At 41.7% G+C, this 17,344-nt stretch overlaps 1 protein-coding gene across 2 annotated transcripts in view; it reads left to right on the forward strand.

Annotated features, from left to right (window-relative positions):
* Nucleotides 1-17,344, forward strand: part of bicc1 (BicC family RNA binding protein 1) — a 185,731-nt gene that overhangs the window by 94,342 nt on the left and 74,045 nt on the right. For both annotated transcript variants that reach the window (XM_031905224.1, XM_031905225.1), the window contains exon 3: nucleotides 15,946-16,015. In XM_031905224.1, the coding sequence (XP_031761084.1) occupies nucleotides 15,946-16,015 (70 nt within the window). The remainder of the gene's footprint in view (nucleotides 1-15,945; nucleotides 16,016-17,344) is intronic.

Below are 17,344 nucleotides of genomic sequence, written 5' to 3' on the forward strand. Positions count from 1 at the left end.
CCTCTGGGAAGGGACTGGGGCTGTGGGATAGCAGGTATAGTAGGGAGAGATGGTGCCTATAGTAGCAGTGGGGGGATAATAGCCTCTGGGAAGGGACTGTGGCTGTGGGATAGCAGGTATAGTAGGGAAAGATGGTGCCTATAGTAGCAGTGGGATAATAGCCTCTGGGAAGGGACTGTGGCTGTGGGATAGCAGGTATAGTAGGGAGAGATGGTGCCTATAGTAGCAGTGGGGGGATAATAGCCTCTGGGAAGGGACTGTGGCTGTGGGATAGCAGGTATAGTAGGGAGAGATAGTGCCTATAGTAGCAGTGGGATAATAGCCTCTGGGAAGGGACTGGGGCTGTGGGATAGCAGGTATAGTAGGGAGAGATGGTGCCTATAGTAGCAGTGGGATAATAGCCTCTGGGAAGGGACTGGGGCTGTGGGATAGCAGGTATAGTAGGGAGAGATGGTGCCTATAGTAGCAGTGGGGGGATAATAGCCTCTGGGAAGGGACTGGGGCTGTTGGATAGCAGGTATAGTAGGAAGAGATGGTGCCTATAGTAGCAGTGGGGGGATAATAGACTCTGGGAAGGGACTGGGGCTGTGGGATAGCAGGTATAGTAGGGAGAGATGGTGCCTATAGTAGCAGTGGGATAATAGCCTCTGGGAAGGGACTGGGGCTGTGGGATAGCAGGTATAGTAGGGAGAGATGGTGCCTATAGTAGCAGTGGGGGGATAATAGCCTCTGGGAAGGGACTGGGGCTGTTGGATAGCAGGTATAGTAGGAAGAGATGGTGCCTATAGTAGCAGTGGGGGGATAATAGCCTCTGGGAAGGGACTGGGGCTGTGGGAATAGCAGGTATAGTAGGGAGAGATGGTGCCTATAGTAGCAGTGGGATAATAGCCTCTGGGAAGGGACTGGGGCTGTGGGATAGCAGGTATAGTAGGGAGAGATGGTGCCTATAGTAGCAGTGGGGGGATAATAGCCTCTGGGAAGGGACTGGGGCTGTTGGATAGCAGGTATAGTAGGAAGAGATGGTGCCTATAGTAGCAGTGGGGGGATAATAGCCTCTGGGAAGGGACTGGGGCTGTGGGATAGCAGGTATAGTAGGGAGAGATGGTGCCTATAGTAGCAGTGGGATAATAGCCTCTGGGAAGGGACTGGGGCTGTGGGATAGCAGGTATAGTAGGGAGAGATGGTGCCTATAGTAGCAGTGGGGGGATAATAGCCTCTGGGAAGGGACTGGGGCTGTTGGATAGCAGGTATAGTAGGAAGAGATGGTGCCTATAGTAGCAGTGGGGGGATAATAGACTCTGGGAAGGGACTGGGGCTGTGGGATAGCAGGTATAGTAGGGAGAGATGGTGCCTATAGTAGCAGTGGGGGGATAATAGCCTCTGGGAAGGGACTGGGGCTGTGGGATTGCAGGTATAGTAGGGAGAGATGGTGCCTATAGTAGCAGTGGGGGGATAATAGCCTCTGGGAAGGGACTGGGGCTGTGGGATAGCAGGTATAGTAGGGAGAGATGGTGCCTATAGTAGCAGTGGGGGGATAATAGCCTCTGGGAAGGGACTGGGGCTGGGGGATAGCAGGTATAGTAGGGAGAGATGGTGCCTATAGTAGCAGTAGGGGGATAATAGCCTCTGGGAAGGGACTGGGGCTGTGGGATAGCAGGTATAGTAGGGAGAGATGGGGGTACTTATTACCCAATTTCCACCATTTTTTGTTGTCAAAGATCTAGCATCTCCTGACATAGTGAGCCAGTCCTACATAAATAAGAGGGCCTTACCACCATGAGAGAAGGCCTTGAGGCCATATCATTAAATGACTGAAATAGAAGTTATCTAGAGAATTTACTATGCAGCAATAGAATACATAATCTAAAAGGTTATTTTGTTTTTCACTGTTCTTTGTTTTTACCAAAAATTTCAAACAGCCATTTGAAGACACATTTACAGTTGCCGACCTGTATCGCTCTCTTGAATTTGTTAAATATGTTTCCAGTTTCTCTACATTTGCCGGAGAAACATCTGATTTTGATTTAGGGGAATATTCAGTCCTGTCTGGCCGGGCAGTGATTCATAGTTACAGTTTTAGAGAGCGGCTAATCATTAGAGAAATAAAATGTATAGAACCCTTCACAAATATGAAGGGAATGTAAGACCTTTTAGCATTCGCGTTCGGAATAATGTGTATTTAAAGCAAGGGGAAGTCTCTCTGTCAGAAAAGCTTTTCTACGGTTTCTTTTGCTTGTGTTAAAGCTTATGGGTGATTTACTTTCTTGGAGTTATTTTACATTTTTAGGTCCTAATTGATATCCCTGTAGAGGATTAAAAAAATGATTTGTGCCACTCCCTGCCAGGCTCCTAATTTTTTGGTTATTTATTCAGGGGTCCAGGGCTTGAATGTTTCCCTGCACCACTCTGGCAGCCATGGCCAGTAGAGGTATCGGACCCATTATCCAGAAAATTCCGAATTACGGAAAGGCAATCTCCATTTTAATGAAATAATTCACATTTTTAAAAATGATTTACCTTTTCTCTGTAATAATAAAACAGTACCTGTACTTGATCCCAACTAAGATATAATTACCCCTTATTGGGGGCAGAACAGCCCTATTGGGTTTATTTCATGATTAAATGATTCCCTTTTCTCTGTAATAATAAAACAGTACCTGTACTTGATCCCAACTAAGATATAATTACCCCTTATTGGGGGCAGAACAGCCCTATTGGGTTTATTTCATGGTTAAATGATTCCCTTTTCTCTGTAATAATAAAACAGTACCTGTACTTGATCCCATCTAAGATATAATTACCCCTTATTGGGGGCGGAACAGCCCTATTGGGTTTATTTAATGGTTAAATGATTCCCTTTTCTCTGTAATAATAAAACAGTACCTGTACTTGATCCCAACTAAGATATAATTACCCCTTATTGGGGGCAGAACAGTCCTATTGGGTTTATTTAATGGTTAAATGATTCCCTTTTCTCTGTAATAATAAAACAGTACCTGTACTTGATCCCAACTAAGATATAATTACCCCTTATTGGGGCAGAACAGCCCTATTGGGTTTATTTAATGGTTAAATGATTCCCTTTTCTCTGTAATAATAAAACAGTACCTGTACTTGATCCCAAGTAAGATATAATTACCCCTTATTGGGGACAGAACAGCCCTATTGGGTTTATTTAATGGTTAAATAATTCCCTTTTCTCTGTAATAATAAAACAGTACCTGTACTTGATCCCAACTAAGATATAATTACCCCTTATTGGGGGCGGAACAGCCCTATTGGGTTTATTTAATGGTTAAATGATTCCCTTTTCTCTGTAATAATAAAACAGTACCTGTACTTGATCCCAACTAAGATATAATTACCCCTTATTGGGGGCAGAACAGCCCTATTGGGTTTATTTAATGGTTAAATGATTCCCTTTTCTCTGTAATAATAAAACAGTACCTGTACTTGATCCCAAGTAAGATATAATTACCCCTTATTGGGGGCAGAACAATCCTGTTGGGATTAATTACTGTTTAAATAATTATTTTAGTAGACTTAAGGTAAGAGATCCGAATTACAGAAAGACCCCCTATCTTGAAACCCCCAGGTCCTGAGCATTATGGATAACAGGTCCCATACCTGTACTAAAGGGACACAGTGGTTGTGGGGGGTGCTAGGACCCTAAGACAGCTGCCCTTTGATTAGAAATAGGCAGCGGAAGGAAGAAAGGTACAAATAGTGATCGTTGCTGACCAGTGTGGGAGAGAGGCTGCTGAGCTTGGTAATGTGGTTTCTGAGCAGAGGATTGGGGCCACCAAAGTTTGGCCTTGAGCACCTATGCTCATTGGCCTTGCTCTGTTTGCAGTTAAAGGTGAAGGAAAGTCATTTTGACATTTTACTGTCAATAGAATCGCCACATTAGTGCCACCTAGAACACTCTATTTATCCTGCAGAAAGCTTTACCATACCTGCATAAACAGCCCTAGAATCTCCCTCCATTTAAGATGTTTAAGATACCAGCTGCCATTTTAGCTTGGTCTTTGTTGCTTCCTGCTGCAGCTCTAGCCTTTATAGCTCAGATTACACATTTCTAAGGGAGGGGGGAGTGAGTTTTATGAATTCTTATGGGAGGGGGCAGCAGGAAAAGGGAAAGCGGAGAGAGCTGAGCAGACTCTGGTCCTGGGAATTAAGGATTTTTCTGAGAGAGGAAGTCTGATACCAGAACAACATGTTAACAAAAAAGTAGACTAGAAATCTTGTGTTTCTTTTGATAGAGGACTCAGTGCAGTGTTTCTGTGAGTGTTTATGGCTGGATTTACATAGACCTTTCTGGTAAAGCTTACTTAGTTTTTACCTTTCCTTCTCTACTTGATAGATTCCAAATTAGGCATTTTTCTTATTATTCAGCTTTTCTTCAGAACTTGGTAAATTGAAAATGAGTGTTTGTTTTCAGTTTGGTGTTTGGCCTAACCCAAACAGATGTGTGTTAGAATGCTGGATTAACTTGTCTGAAGTCCACAGCTGAAGTGGCTATTCTCTGGCCATCTTTAACTGTTCCCCTATTAGCAGAAAAACCTAGTGACAACCTCACAATAAGCATTTAATAGATATGGGGAAGGATTTCTTAGTGACACCTCCAAGGGGAATACACAGAAGTAGTCCCTCGCTTGGTATTGAACCCAAACCTCAGATCTTCAAGGCGACCCAAACTGACTGCTGACGTGGGACTGCCCTTCCTCTCTGGGCCCTCTAATGTAGCTCTTTAAATCCCCATACATCGTATTGGCCAATTATTTAATGGCCTGGTACCCAAATCTTCCTGACTGGCCACATGTGTTTCTGTAGAAAAGATACAAATGAAAAGATCACCAAATATTTTTCTATTTTGGGGGGAATTAAAACCACCGCATGTGCCAATGAAATGCATTACGTGGAAATATGTTTTGATTTAGTTTCCTATCCAAGTCATGTGGTATTGACTGAAAGAGCGCAGTTTGTTCATCGTCCAATTAAAATGAGTGAAGTCATGGCACATCTGTTTGATGGTGTCACCAGTGGTGCAGATGGCACGGTCGGTGCCAGGCAGGGAATGGTGGGGGGAATATTAATTCTGGTAGATATTATTATAACCAGCGCATCATTGCTTCAGACATGTGAGCGTAATGTACGATTTGGCTGTCGCTTTGTGCTCATTTTCTTTTTTTAATAACAGGGGCACCGTGCCCTACTTGTGAATATTGTCTGACTAACCCAGATGTTGTTCTCCTGGAATGGGAAAAAATGAGACTTATTACGCACAGTGCAAAGGGCAAAGTGGCTTTCTGCCACCAGAGTTAGAATGAGGCCATTCCTTGTGCAGATTACATGGCTTTGTTGCTGTTGGTGGCTGCTGTAGCCAATGGCATCTCACCGTAGAATTCCTATGATAACAAGTGTTTGACTGATGATGTGAGAATGTGTTACAGTATTCCTGTTGCATGGCTTTCCTTATCTTCTGTAAAGGGGCTCCTTTCTCCTTATCTTCTCTCCGAGCCCTACAGTTAATCTTATGCTGACAACATATGGGCTGCTATAGGTTTATTTGGTGCTGAATGGATCATTTAGCCATCACTCTGACCCACCAGATCGTTTATGCCACGTGTGTCCATAATTCTTTCACTGCAGAATGGCTTTAGGTTTGATCTGGTGTGGGCAGGCAGTATGGCCGGAAATACAGGCTCTTTGGGCAGGCATTTGCTCAAATGCTTTACAAAAAAAAAAGCGATTGTAAAAGTGTGTCTACTACATGTGCACCAGGCACGATTAAAGGGTAAGTTGATATTAGAATTTATTTTCAGTGCAGGCAGATCCAATAAGAAAATATACAGTTTGGACGGCTTGGAATATGGAATCATTTCTCTACATTACATGGCATTTACACTAGGGATGCACCAAACCCACTTTTTTGGGTTCGGCCGAACCCACCCTGACGGATTCTGCCGAATCCCAAACCGAATCTGAATCCTAATTAACATAGGCTAATTAGGATTGGAAGGGGTTAAAAATCGTCGCGCACGGGGAAATCCCCCCCCCCCCCCCGACCATTTAACCCTTTCCGAATGCTAATTAGCATATGCTAATTTATTCTAATTCTGATTCAGTTTGGTTGGGTCCGTGGATTCGGCCTAAACCGAATCCTTCAAAAAAAGCCTGGATTCGGCCAGAATCCAGGATTCAGTGCATCCCTAATTCAAACTGATTTCTGGTTGCCATTGGGCAGCATATCACAGTGGGGTGTTAACTAGCTCAATAAAGGGTATCTAAAGCCTTTGCGCAACCGTCTGACTTTTTTTTTTTTGTGTGTGTCTGTCTTTTGGCTGAAAATGCCATGCATGGATACACACTCTCAGGTACAGTAACTTTATCTCTACTTAATGTCAACCGGATATTCAGGGCATAGGCTCATGTGCCTCACCCTCCCTTTGACACTGCATGCTAAATCTAACCCTAACCACACCCAGTTACCCCTACTTAACCTGTGTGTGTGAATGTGTGTGTGTGTGTATATATATATATATATATATATATATATATATATATATATATATATATAATAACTCAACAGTAGAAAGCACTCACAGCTACAGCATCAATCAGGTCAGTGATTTATTTCAGCATACCATCTACGCGTTTCGATCACCACAGGATCGTCATCAGGATATTATATATATCAGTTATATATATATATATATATATATATATATATATATATATATACATACACCAAATCAAACACAACCAGCACCAAGGGTCTTGTGGTTCAAACAAATATTAGTGTATTATAATTGCATGTACAACCGACGTTTCGGTCCCTTTTGGGGACCAATATTTGTTTGAACCACAAGACCCTTGGTGCTGGTTGTGTTTGATTTGGTATCTATTTGGTATCCCGTGCACAGGGGCAGCTACATTGCAGCAACTTTCGGAGTGTGGTGCTGTTGTGTGGACTGTTATATATATATATATATATAACAGTCCACACGACAGCACCACACTCCAAAATCTGCTGCTCTGCAGCTGCCCCTGTGCACGGGATATCATATAAATATCAAAATAAAACAGCCAGCACCAAGGGTCTTTGTGTTTCAAAAAATCTCTCGTGTATTATAATTGCATGTACAACCCCAAAAGGGACCGAAACGTCGGTGGTACAAGCAATTATAATACACGAGAGATTTTTTGAAACACAAAGACCCTTGGTGCTGGCTGTTTTATTTTGAGATATATATAGATAGATATATATATATATAGATAGATATAATATATATTCAGCTCAACCTATATATATATATATATATATATATATATATATATATATATATATATATATATATATATATATATATATATATATATATATATATATATATATATATATATATATATATATATATATATATATATATATATATATATATAATTTTGCCCTTTTATAACTTTTTTTTTTCTAAACCACCATTTTGTGATGGGCTGTGTGCTTCCTCAGAGATCACATGACCAGAAATAATTCAGCTCAACCTGTAACAGGAAGTAGTGTGGGAGTAAAAGACATAACATGTGTGCCTTGGCTTGTTTGTGTTCACCATGATCGTATGATCCCAGGGGGCGGCCCTTAGTACTTAAAATGTCAAATTTCTATTTAGGATTACCCAATGGCACATACTAATAAATATATAGTTTTATGAAAATGGTTTATTTAGATGAACCAGTGTTTTGCATAAGGGCTGTTATATGATGCTTATATATACATATATATTGCATAAAAGTTCATTTAGGAGCCAAAAAAGGCTAAGATTGGCTATTAGGGGCCTCTATGCACCCTATCAGCTTACAGGGGCTTTATTTGGTAGGAAATCTTGTTTTATTCAACCAAAACTTGCCCCCAAGTCAGGAATTCAAAAATAACTACAGGTATAGGACCCATTATCCAGAATGCTCGGGACCAAGTGTATTCCGGATAAGGGGTCTTTCGTAATTTGGATCTCCATACTTTAAGTCTGCTAAAAAAATCAATAAAACATTAATTAAACCCAATAGGATTGTTTTGCATCCAATAAGGATTGATTATATCTTAGTTGGGATCAAATACAGGTACTGTTTTATTATTACAGAGAAAAGGGAATCATTTAACCATTAAATAAACCCAATAGGGCTGTTCTGCCCCAATAGGGGTAATTATATCTTAGTTGGGATCAAGTACAGGTACTGTTTTATTATTACAGAGAAAAGGTAATCATTTAACCATTAAATAAACCCAATAGGGCTGTTCTGCCCCCAATAAGGGGTAATTATATCTTAGTTGGGATCAAGTACAGGTACTGTTTTATTATTACAGAGAAAAGGGATTCATTTAACCATTAAATAAACCCAATAGGCCTGTTCTGCCCCCAATAAGGGGTAATTATATCTTAGTTGGGATCAAGTACAGGTACTGTTTTATTATTACAGAGAAAAGGGAATCATTTAACCATGAAATAAACCCAATAGGGCTGTTCTGCCCCAATAAGGGGTAATTATATCTTAGTTGGGATCAAGTACAGGTACTGTTTTATTATTACAGAGAAAAAGGAAATCAGTTTTAAAATTCTGAATTATTTGATTAAAATGGAGTCTATGGGAGACGGGCTTTCCGTAATTCGGAGCTTTCTGGATAAGGGGTCTGATACCTGTACCTGGTTTGGGGGCATTGAGAGCAACATCCAAGGGGTTGGGGAGCAACATGTTGCCCCCGAGCCACTGGTTGGGGGTCACTGCCCTAGGGATCTTTGTTTGTTATGGGCTTTTAGTGGGCCTTTCATTTCCACTGTAGTACTCCATACCATCGGTGCAATAACCTACATTTACTTAGATCTTTGGAGAACCGCCAATTTGACTCATTGATAATCCCCAATGCTACAGCGCTAAATTGAAACAATATCTCAGTGCACAGCTTAGAAGGCTGTGTATTTTTTACGGTCCAATAACCGCCGTGAAATGATGTACTTAACTCTAGAAAATAAACACGCAAGTCCAGCGATCACTCGCGCAGTCAGGGACTCTCTGCAGGAAAGTAACACGTTCAATCAGAAACACATTGGCGCGCTGGCAGGTTTGCGAGCCACGTGAACTCCCTTCCAGGAATGGCAGTTGTTGCTAAGTGGAGATAAATACTACAAACAATTCATTATCTGCGAGAGAAGTTTGGGATTGGTTTTTCCAAAACATTTCTCTTATTTCCCCCCCCTGCCCCCCGTTCTTGGTCTGACATCTGGAAATCAGCATTGGTGGTACTTGTTAGTGAGATGGGATAACCACACATAACAATTGGAAGCATTTGGCTTTGGGTAGGATTCTGGGAATTGTAGTTCTCCAATATCTGGAGGGTCTCCAGCTGCCCACCCGGGCTATGTTTATAGACTGTTTTGATTCTTGGCGGCGTCCACTGGCGGCTGGTATACCATATGGTCATTCTTCAAAACAGCAGTGCTGCGAGTTTGACAACAACGTATGGGTGGCCATTCATTAGATCAGTGACGTGCCTGGGAAATGGCATGTATCTAAAAACAGAGCGAACTTTCCATTTCCAAAAAGTACAAATAATAAAGGTTTATTTTATGGATCCATCACCACCTGATTAGAAATGCTTATACTTATAGGCAGGAAGAAAAAAAGTAAAGGGAATTCGATCTATCTCTTAGTTTTTATAATTTACAATTAAAATTTTATTCTTGAACCAACAAATGTATTTGTAGCTGTAATATTGGTGTGTAGGCACCATCTCAGTGCATTGTGCCTGAGTCTGAGCTTTCAGCCAGCGATACACATCAGAACTGCTTTCAGCTAACCTATTGTTTCTCCTGCTCCCATGTAACTGGAGGAGTCCCAAGCCGGACTTGGATTTCTTACTATTGAGTGCTATTCTGATACCTACTGGGAGCTGCTGTCTTGCTCCTTTCCCATTGCTCTGCTGATCGGCTGCTGGGGGGGAGGGGATATCACTCCAACTTGCAGCGCAGTAGTAAAGTGCGCCTGAGTCTGAGCTTTCAGAAGGAGCCAGCGCTACACATTAGAACTGCTTTCAACTAACCTATTGTTTCTCCTACTCCCATGTAACTGGAGGAGTCCCAAGCCGGACTTGGATTTCTTACTATTGAGTGCTATTCTGATACCTACTGGGAGCTGCTGTCTTGCTCCCTTCCCATTGCTCTGCTGATCGGCTGCTGGGGGGGAGGGGATATCACTCCAACTTGCAGCGCAGTAGTAAAGTGCGCCTGAGTCTGAGCTTTCAGAAGGAGCCAGCGCTACACATTAGAACTGCTTTCAACTAACCTATTGTTTCTCCTACTCCCATGTAACTGGAGGAGTCCCAAGCCGGACTTGGATTTCTTACTATTGAGTGCTATTCTGATACCTACTTGGGAGCTGCTATCTTGCTCCCTTCCCATTGTTCTGCTGATTGGCTGCTGGGATGGGGGGATATCACTCCAACTTGCAGCGCAGCAGTAAAGTGTGACTGAAGTTTATCAGAGAACAGGTCACATGGCTGTGACCTCTGGGAAATGAAGAATATGGCTAGCCCCATAGGAAATTTCTAAATTAAATATTAAAAAAATCTGTTTGTGTAAAACATTACAATGAAGGATTCTACTGGAGAAGCTCTATTAACTGCTACGTTATGCAGCATATTTTTATAGAGATTGACATTGTTTGGGGTATAGTTTTCCTTTAATGCTCAATAAATATATTGACCTACATTGTTCTACAAAAAGAGGCTTACATACCATGTGCCAGTAGGGGCTGCCATACTGATTGCTGTGATAGAAAGCCAACTTGACTTTGTTTTTGCTCACTGACTCCTAGCCCCCTCTAACACACTGCCGTATTTCTTTTATTAAATAAATATTATTTGCCAGGGCATGCTTGTGGTTTGCTTGAAAAATGTAGAAGAAAAAACATGCACTGGGTGTCGGCAGCCGTTTTCACCACATTTTATGCCCGAAATAATTTGTTGCTTTGACTTCAATGGGTTATGACGGCTCAGGTGTATTAGACTGTAAGCTTGGCAGGTCAGGGACCTCCTTACGCGCGTCTCTTTAACTCTTAGCATGTAGGCTTTTCACTTTCCAGATCACTTTTAGAACATTATAGCCAAAATTAGCAACTTTTTGATTGGTAAATTAAACAGACAACTTTCTGTTCTCTTCTCTTCTTCAAATTTTGCATTCAATCCACTGCCTGGCTGCTAGGGTAATTTGTACCCTAGCAACCACATAGTTGCTGAAATGCCGTACTGAAGAGCAACTGAATAAATAGTTTAAAACCACAGATAAAAAATACATCACACAGGGCCTATTTATTATATTACCCAACATATCCCACAGCGCTGTATAACAAGTGGGTTCCATACATTGGATATACAGAGTAACATAAAAAGCGTGAAGGGGGCCCTGCCCAAAAGAGCTTATGATCTCGGCCAGGACCATGGATCTTTCCAAATCCGAACCCCGTCGAAAAAGGCCGAATCCTGGATTCGGTGCATCCTTATTTTTTTTTTTTAATTCGCCCAGTGCTTATGTAACGGCATAAAATCTGACATTCAGACAACAAAATTCGCCATTTATTTTACACAGCTTTTTACACAATTTTTTCAGTGAATATCGTTTTACACAGCACAATAAATAGGCCCCCAAAAGTTAATTTACAAAGTACAATGTAATTGTACTTTGTATTTATTATTGTTCTGCTGCATACCTATTGCTGATGAAACAAAAATATACATTCATAAAATAATGGTGATACTACACTTTGGGGCACATTTACTAATCCACGAACGTCTGAAAAGCGTCCGAATGCGTTTTTTTCGTAATGATCGGTATTTTGCGACTTTTTCGAGCGCTCAATACGAAAAAGTCGCCACAATTTGCGAAAGTCGTAATGGCTATGAAAAAGTCGCGACAATTCATGAAAGTCATAATGGCTATGAAAAAGTCGCGAGAATTCACGAAAGTCGTAATGGCTATGAAAAAGTTGCGACAATTCACGAAAGTCGTATTGGCTATGAAAAAGTCGTGACAATTCACGAAAGTCATAATGGCTATGAAAAAGTTGCGACAATTTACGAAAAAGTAATGGCGACGAAAAAAATCGGAAAAAAATACAAAAAAGTCGGAAAATGTTCGTTTTCCAGTCCGAATTTTTCTCATTCGGATTCGTGGATTAGTAAATCAGCCCCTTTGTATACAATATTGTTTATAAGTAGCACCTTAGTGGGCAGCACATAGGGTTATATAGCTTGTTGTTTTAGACGTGTCATTCATAGGGATGCACCAAACCCACTTTTTTGGGTTCGGCCGAATCCCGAACCGAATCTGAATGGATCGGGAAGGGGTAAAAGTTGCCGAATTAGTTGACCGAATTAGCCTAAATTCACCCGATATCGCCCACCCATAGGTGGCCACCTTAAGAGTTTTTGTGCCACTCTGCGGTGCTTTTGTGCTACGCCGTATTACCGTCTGGATGGGGAACACGTGTTTTCTATTTCAGACAAAGCTGCTTTTTAAGCATACAGTAATGTGACGTGCCTGCCTCCCCTTGGCTCAGGGCATCCGATAGCACTAAACAATCCTTTCTGCCTTCCCAAATATTATTCTACTTTATTAAATGACAACTAAATGAATTGCCTGTAACCGCCTTGTGTTTATAGGTACAGCCCTGGCGTATGTGTATGTATAAAGCTTGTCCAATAACTTCCTGCTTGTTATGCTACCAATAAAGAATTAGGGATCAACCTGAGAAGAAATGTTTATATTCCCGGTCGTGCCAAGACCCTGTTGGAATATTCACATAGTGTAACGTGGCCAGATCCGAGGAACCAACTGTACCGGCCAGAATGGGACGCGTTGGCCATTTTGGAATAATAGATTTGATACACAGTGCCATTCAGGAAAATAACTAATATTCACAGCGGATTAATGACATAGTAATGAACAGCCAAGAGGAGGTGGCTTTAATGTGTCTGGAGCTAGTGGCTGCGACCCTGTGCCATGTAAACAGGAAAACACTTGCACAATACCGTCCTATTTGCTTACCATATGGGGCAGATTCTGGAACCGGATTTACTCAGATGCCCTTTTTACCAAGCTTTAACAAGTCCAAACTGGACATATTCTGTACAAGGTCTGGCAATATCTTGGCGGTTTGGAATTCCAAAATGAAAAACAGATAAATGCTTTGGAACGTGGCCAAGTACTTACAGTAAGTGGCAATGCAAGCACTGTGGGCAGGTAGATGATGAGCCCCAGCATCTCAGTGGCGCCTTAAAATAAACTAACTTGAATTCTGAAAGTTGACTTCTGTAAGAGGTTTTTTTTTTTTTTTAATTCAAATTTTTTAAATTTTTTGTGATTGACTAAATCTCCAATTCAATTTTGAACTAAGATCACACTTTAAAAATAAATTCTGCAAATCTTGAATCTGAATAATTCTCTCTCTAAAATACCATCCATTACTGCGCAGCTTTGCCTTTCCCCCTAATAGTGGCCCTGAGGTAGCCAAATGGCCTTGATATGTGTTCAGTTAATAGGGCTTGTGTTGAACATAGTTTTTGTCTATTGTTTTATTTGCAAAAATCTATGTTTTCTTATTTCTTCAGCTAAAGAGGGAAATTGAAGCTTCTCCATGTTTGGCCGTTGAAAGGTAGAAAATTAGATTCCCAGTGCACAGATAATCCCCCTGCATAGTAGACTCCTGTTTATCTGTGCTGTAGTAATCTAAATATCTTGCCTTGCAAGGACCAAACATGGAGTAGCTTCTGTTTCCCTGTTAACTTAAGAAATAGCAAAAACCATGGATTTTTCATGGTTAAAACTAGGGATGGCACTGAATCCGCGATTCATGCCGAATCCAGGCTTTTTTTGAAGGATTCCGTTTCGGCCGAATCCATGGTCCCGGACACAGGGGTCCCCACCACCTTCCCAACATCCTTCCCTGAACGCACGTAAGTGAAACACATCAGGGGAGGGCACCGGCGGCAGGGGGAGCGGTAACCGGGATCGTATCTGGGCACTGGGGCCCAGCAGATTTGTTCCCAGTATCCTGTCGACCCAGTCCGACCCTGTTTGTCAACCTTAAACTGGGGGGGGGGGGGGGGGCAATTGCGTTCGTAATTCTCTAATGTCTGTGATGTTGGTGCCACTCTAATTTATTAGTCAGAACGCACTCTCATTTTGCCCCCAGGCTTTCACATATTATTTTGAGTCTTGAAGATAATTTTAGATAAAATAGAGCAGAAATTTGATCTATGTGGTTTTTATTGTGCAATGTTCTGACAGGTGGAACAAATGGAAAGTTGGCTTTATCTAAGTAAAAGAATATATTTTCTTATCATAATATGAATACAGATAAATACAAAAATTCCAACAAAAAATAATTTTGGCATCCGCTTGGCTTATTAATGCTTGGTGATGGATATTATCCATGGTTCTCCTGCATGGTCTAACCCACATCCAAGTGCCTTCTGCAGGATTCCCGCATAGTGAGTGTCTGGATCTTCTCATGTTTGTTCGTTGAAGAGACACTCGCGGAATATGCTGCCATAACTTAGAGCAAAGGGGGAAACCCTTAAAAAGCTCAGACAACTCATTCAGTTGAGTTTATGTAAAAAAAAAAAGTGTATAAAACTATCTGAAATTCCAAAAATACATGAACATATCCACAGACTGCAGGGGCACAATGATATTCTGCCTGTGCCCTCCCCTTTAGGCTCACAGTGTCATTCAACCCCTTAGTTCTGTTGTGAAGTGATGGATTCTTGCACTTGAAGTCCCTTTGCTTTCTAAGCATTGTTGGACAGGGAGGTGCAGGGCCCACCCGGGCTACAACCCCAGGTGCCCCCCTAACCCCCTGCAGGGGCCCCCTCCCGAATGTCCTTCCCTGAGCGCGCATAAGTGAAACGCATCAGGGGAGGACACCGGCGACTGGGGGAATAGCAACAGGCATTGGGTTTGGACCACCGGGGCCCACCAAATTTCTCCCGGCGACCCAGTCCGACCCTGTTTCTAAGGAGCTTCTAGGCTCAGCTTGAAACAAGGGTTGCATTGACATATGAACCTATGCAGGTTGGGGAAATGGTTCATACAAGTATCTCAGATTCCTTTCTGAAAATGTATATATATTTATGTTTGAAAGTTCATATAGTATTTATTAACCTTGTCTACATAAACCCAGTTCAATAAGTTCATGTAAAAAAAAGGGAGGGGGGGAGCAGACCTGAAGGAGTCTATGGCAGAGGAATGGAAATAAGAGTGGTGCAACCATATCCCACCTCCTTTTACATTTTTGGCTTCTGGTTTACCACATAATGTATAGAGGGAGCGCACTTTGGTGATTTATTTGTCTTGACACAGCCAGCCAAATTTCTCATTGTGCGATATGGAAAAAAAAATTTGTGTATAGATTGTTTACCCTAAAACATGAACAGACACATGAGTATTTACTATTGGTTACTGTTTAGTAATATTGCTTGGCAAGTCCTTTTGTGGCATTGGCAATGGTGCAAATAAGAAACCCATTGCCAGAGGTTTGGAGGAACTGAGGTTTGGCTGAAGCTGATGGACTTGTCAGAGTGACCTGGGATGAACTAATGTGACCCAAACCAAAGTTAAATTAATGCTAGCCAGTAACATCGGCCACATAAATTCTCAAAGCGATTTTCATATTTTCGTATTCTCATCAACTATTCAAATTAAAGATGTTGTTTTTTTTACCCTTGGAAGTTTACTTTTACTCTTCACAAATCCCTATCAACAGGGGAGTGAGACAACATATATCATATTGAGCTTATTTTCTCCAGAGGTCAAGCCAAGCTGTAGTGGTCAGAGTGTTGAGTTCTACCCATGAGGGAACTATTCCGTTACTAACGTTGCTTGTTCTTCTCTACAGATTATGGAAGAGACAAACACACAGATCGCTTGGCCGTCCAAGCTGAAGATTGGGGCAAAGTCAAAGAAAGGTATTTTTATTATTGTTTTTATAGATGAAGCCAAGTTTATCATTCCATACCTGTGGTGCAGTCATGCAATTTATTGTACTTTATGTATCAAAATGACACCAGACTTTCCCAAGGGAAACTTCCATTCTTAGCTATAGATAAACAATGATTGAATCATCCCTCTGTAGCTTCCATGTCTGCTGCTGTTATGCTATGACCAAGATTTATTGGCTGGTCAGGTCTCACCCTACAGGAACCTTGGTAAATTCTCTTCTGTATCACTAGTTAAGGGAAAAATTCTTTGGGGTGTTTCTCCTAAAATGAATCCTCACTTATCAGAGAATCCTTTGGTTCTGGAATGAGTGCAAACCAATCACTCCCTTTTTGTATGCCAAACATTCCAGATAGGAAGTTTATTTTTCATGGAATACCCTTGAGTTGGTGCTCTTAATGAGTTTTAAAGCACAGCATGAGTAGGTGCTGATCCTGAGATCCTTAGCAAGACCTCTCTGTTTGGATCTTAGCAAGGCTTCTCTGTTTGGGATCTTAGCAAGGCCTCTGTGTTTGGGATCTTAGCAAGGCCTCTCTGTTTGGGATCTTAGCAAGGCCTCTCTGTTTGGGATCTTAGCAAGGCCTCTCTGTTTGGGATCTTAGCAAGGCCTCTCTGTTTGGGATCTTAGCAAGGCCTCTCTGTTTGGGATCTTAGCAAGGCCTCTCTGTTTGGGATCTTAGCAAGGCCTCTCTGTTTGGGATCTTAGCAAGGCCTCTCTGTTTGGGATCTTAGCAAGGCCTCTCTCTTTGGGATCTTAGCAAGGCCTCTCTCTTTGGGATCTTAGCAAGGCCTCTCTCTTTGGGATCTTAGCAAGGCCTCTCTGTTTGGGATCTTAGCAAGGCCTCTCTGTTTGGGATCTTAGCAAGGCCTCTCTGTTTGGGATCTTAGCAAGGCCTCTCTGTTTGGGATCTTAGCAAGGCCTCTCTGTTTGGGATCTTAGCAAGGCCTCTCTGTTTGGGATCTTAGCAAGGCCTCTCTCTTTGGGATCTTAGCAAGGCCTCTCTGTTTGGGATCTTAGCAAGACCTCTCTCTTTGGGATCTTAGCAAGACCTTTCACTTTGTGATCTAAGTACAATTATTAAGAGGTGTTTCTAATGTGCTGGCATATTCCACAGAACTTTACAAACAGAGGGGAGGATGCATCAAAATGCCAGTTACATTCAGATACTCCTCAGTAGAGGAACTAAAGAGGTTTATGCTTCTTAGAGCTAAAAGTGCTATTTTCTATAGAGATATAATCGTTGTTGACCAATCATTGCCCTGTGTGGTTTTCTTTAAGTGTTGAAGTACCTCTTGAA

The sequence above is a fragment of the Xenopus tropicalis genome, chromosome 7 (assembly GCF_000004195.4).
Source record: "Xenopus tropicalis strain Nigerian chromosome 7, UCB_Xtro_10.0, whole genome shotgun sequence".
Taxonomy (NCBI): Eukaryota; Metazoa; Chordata; class Amphibia; order Anura; family Pipidae; genus Xenopus; species Xenopus tropicalis.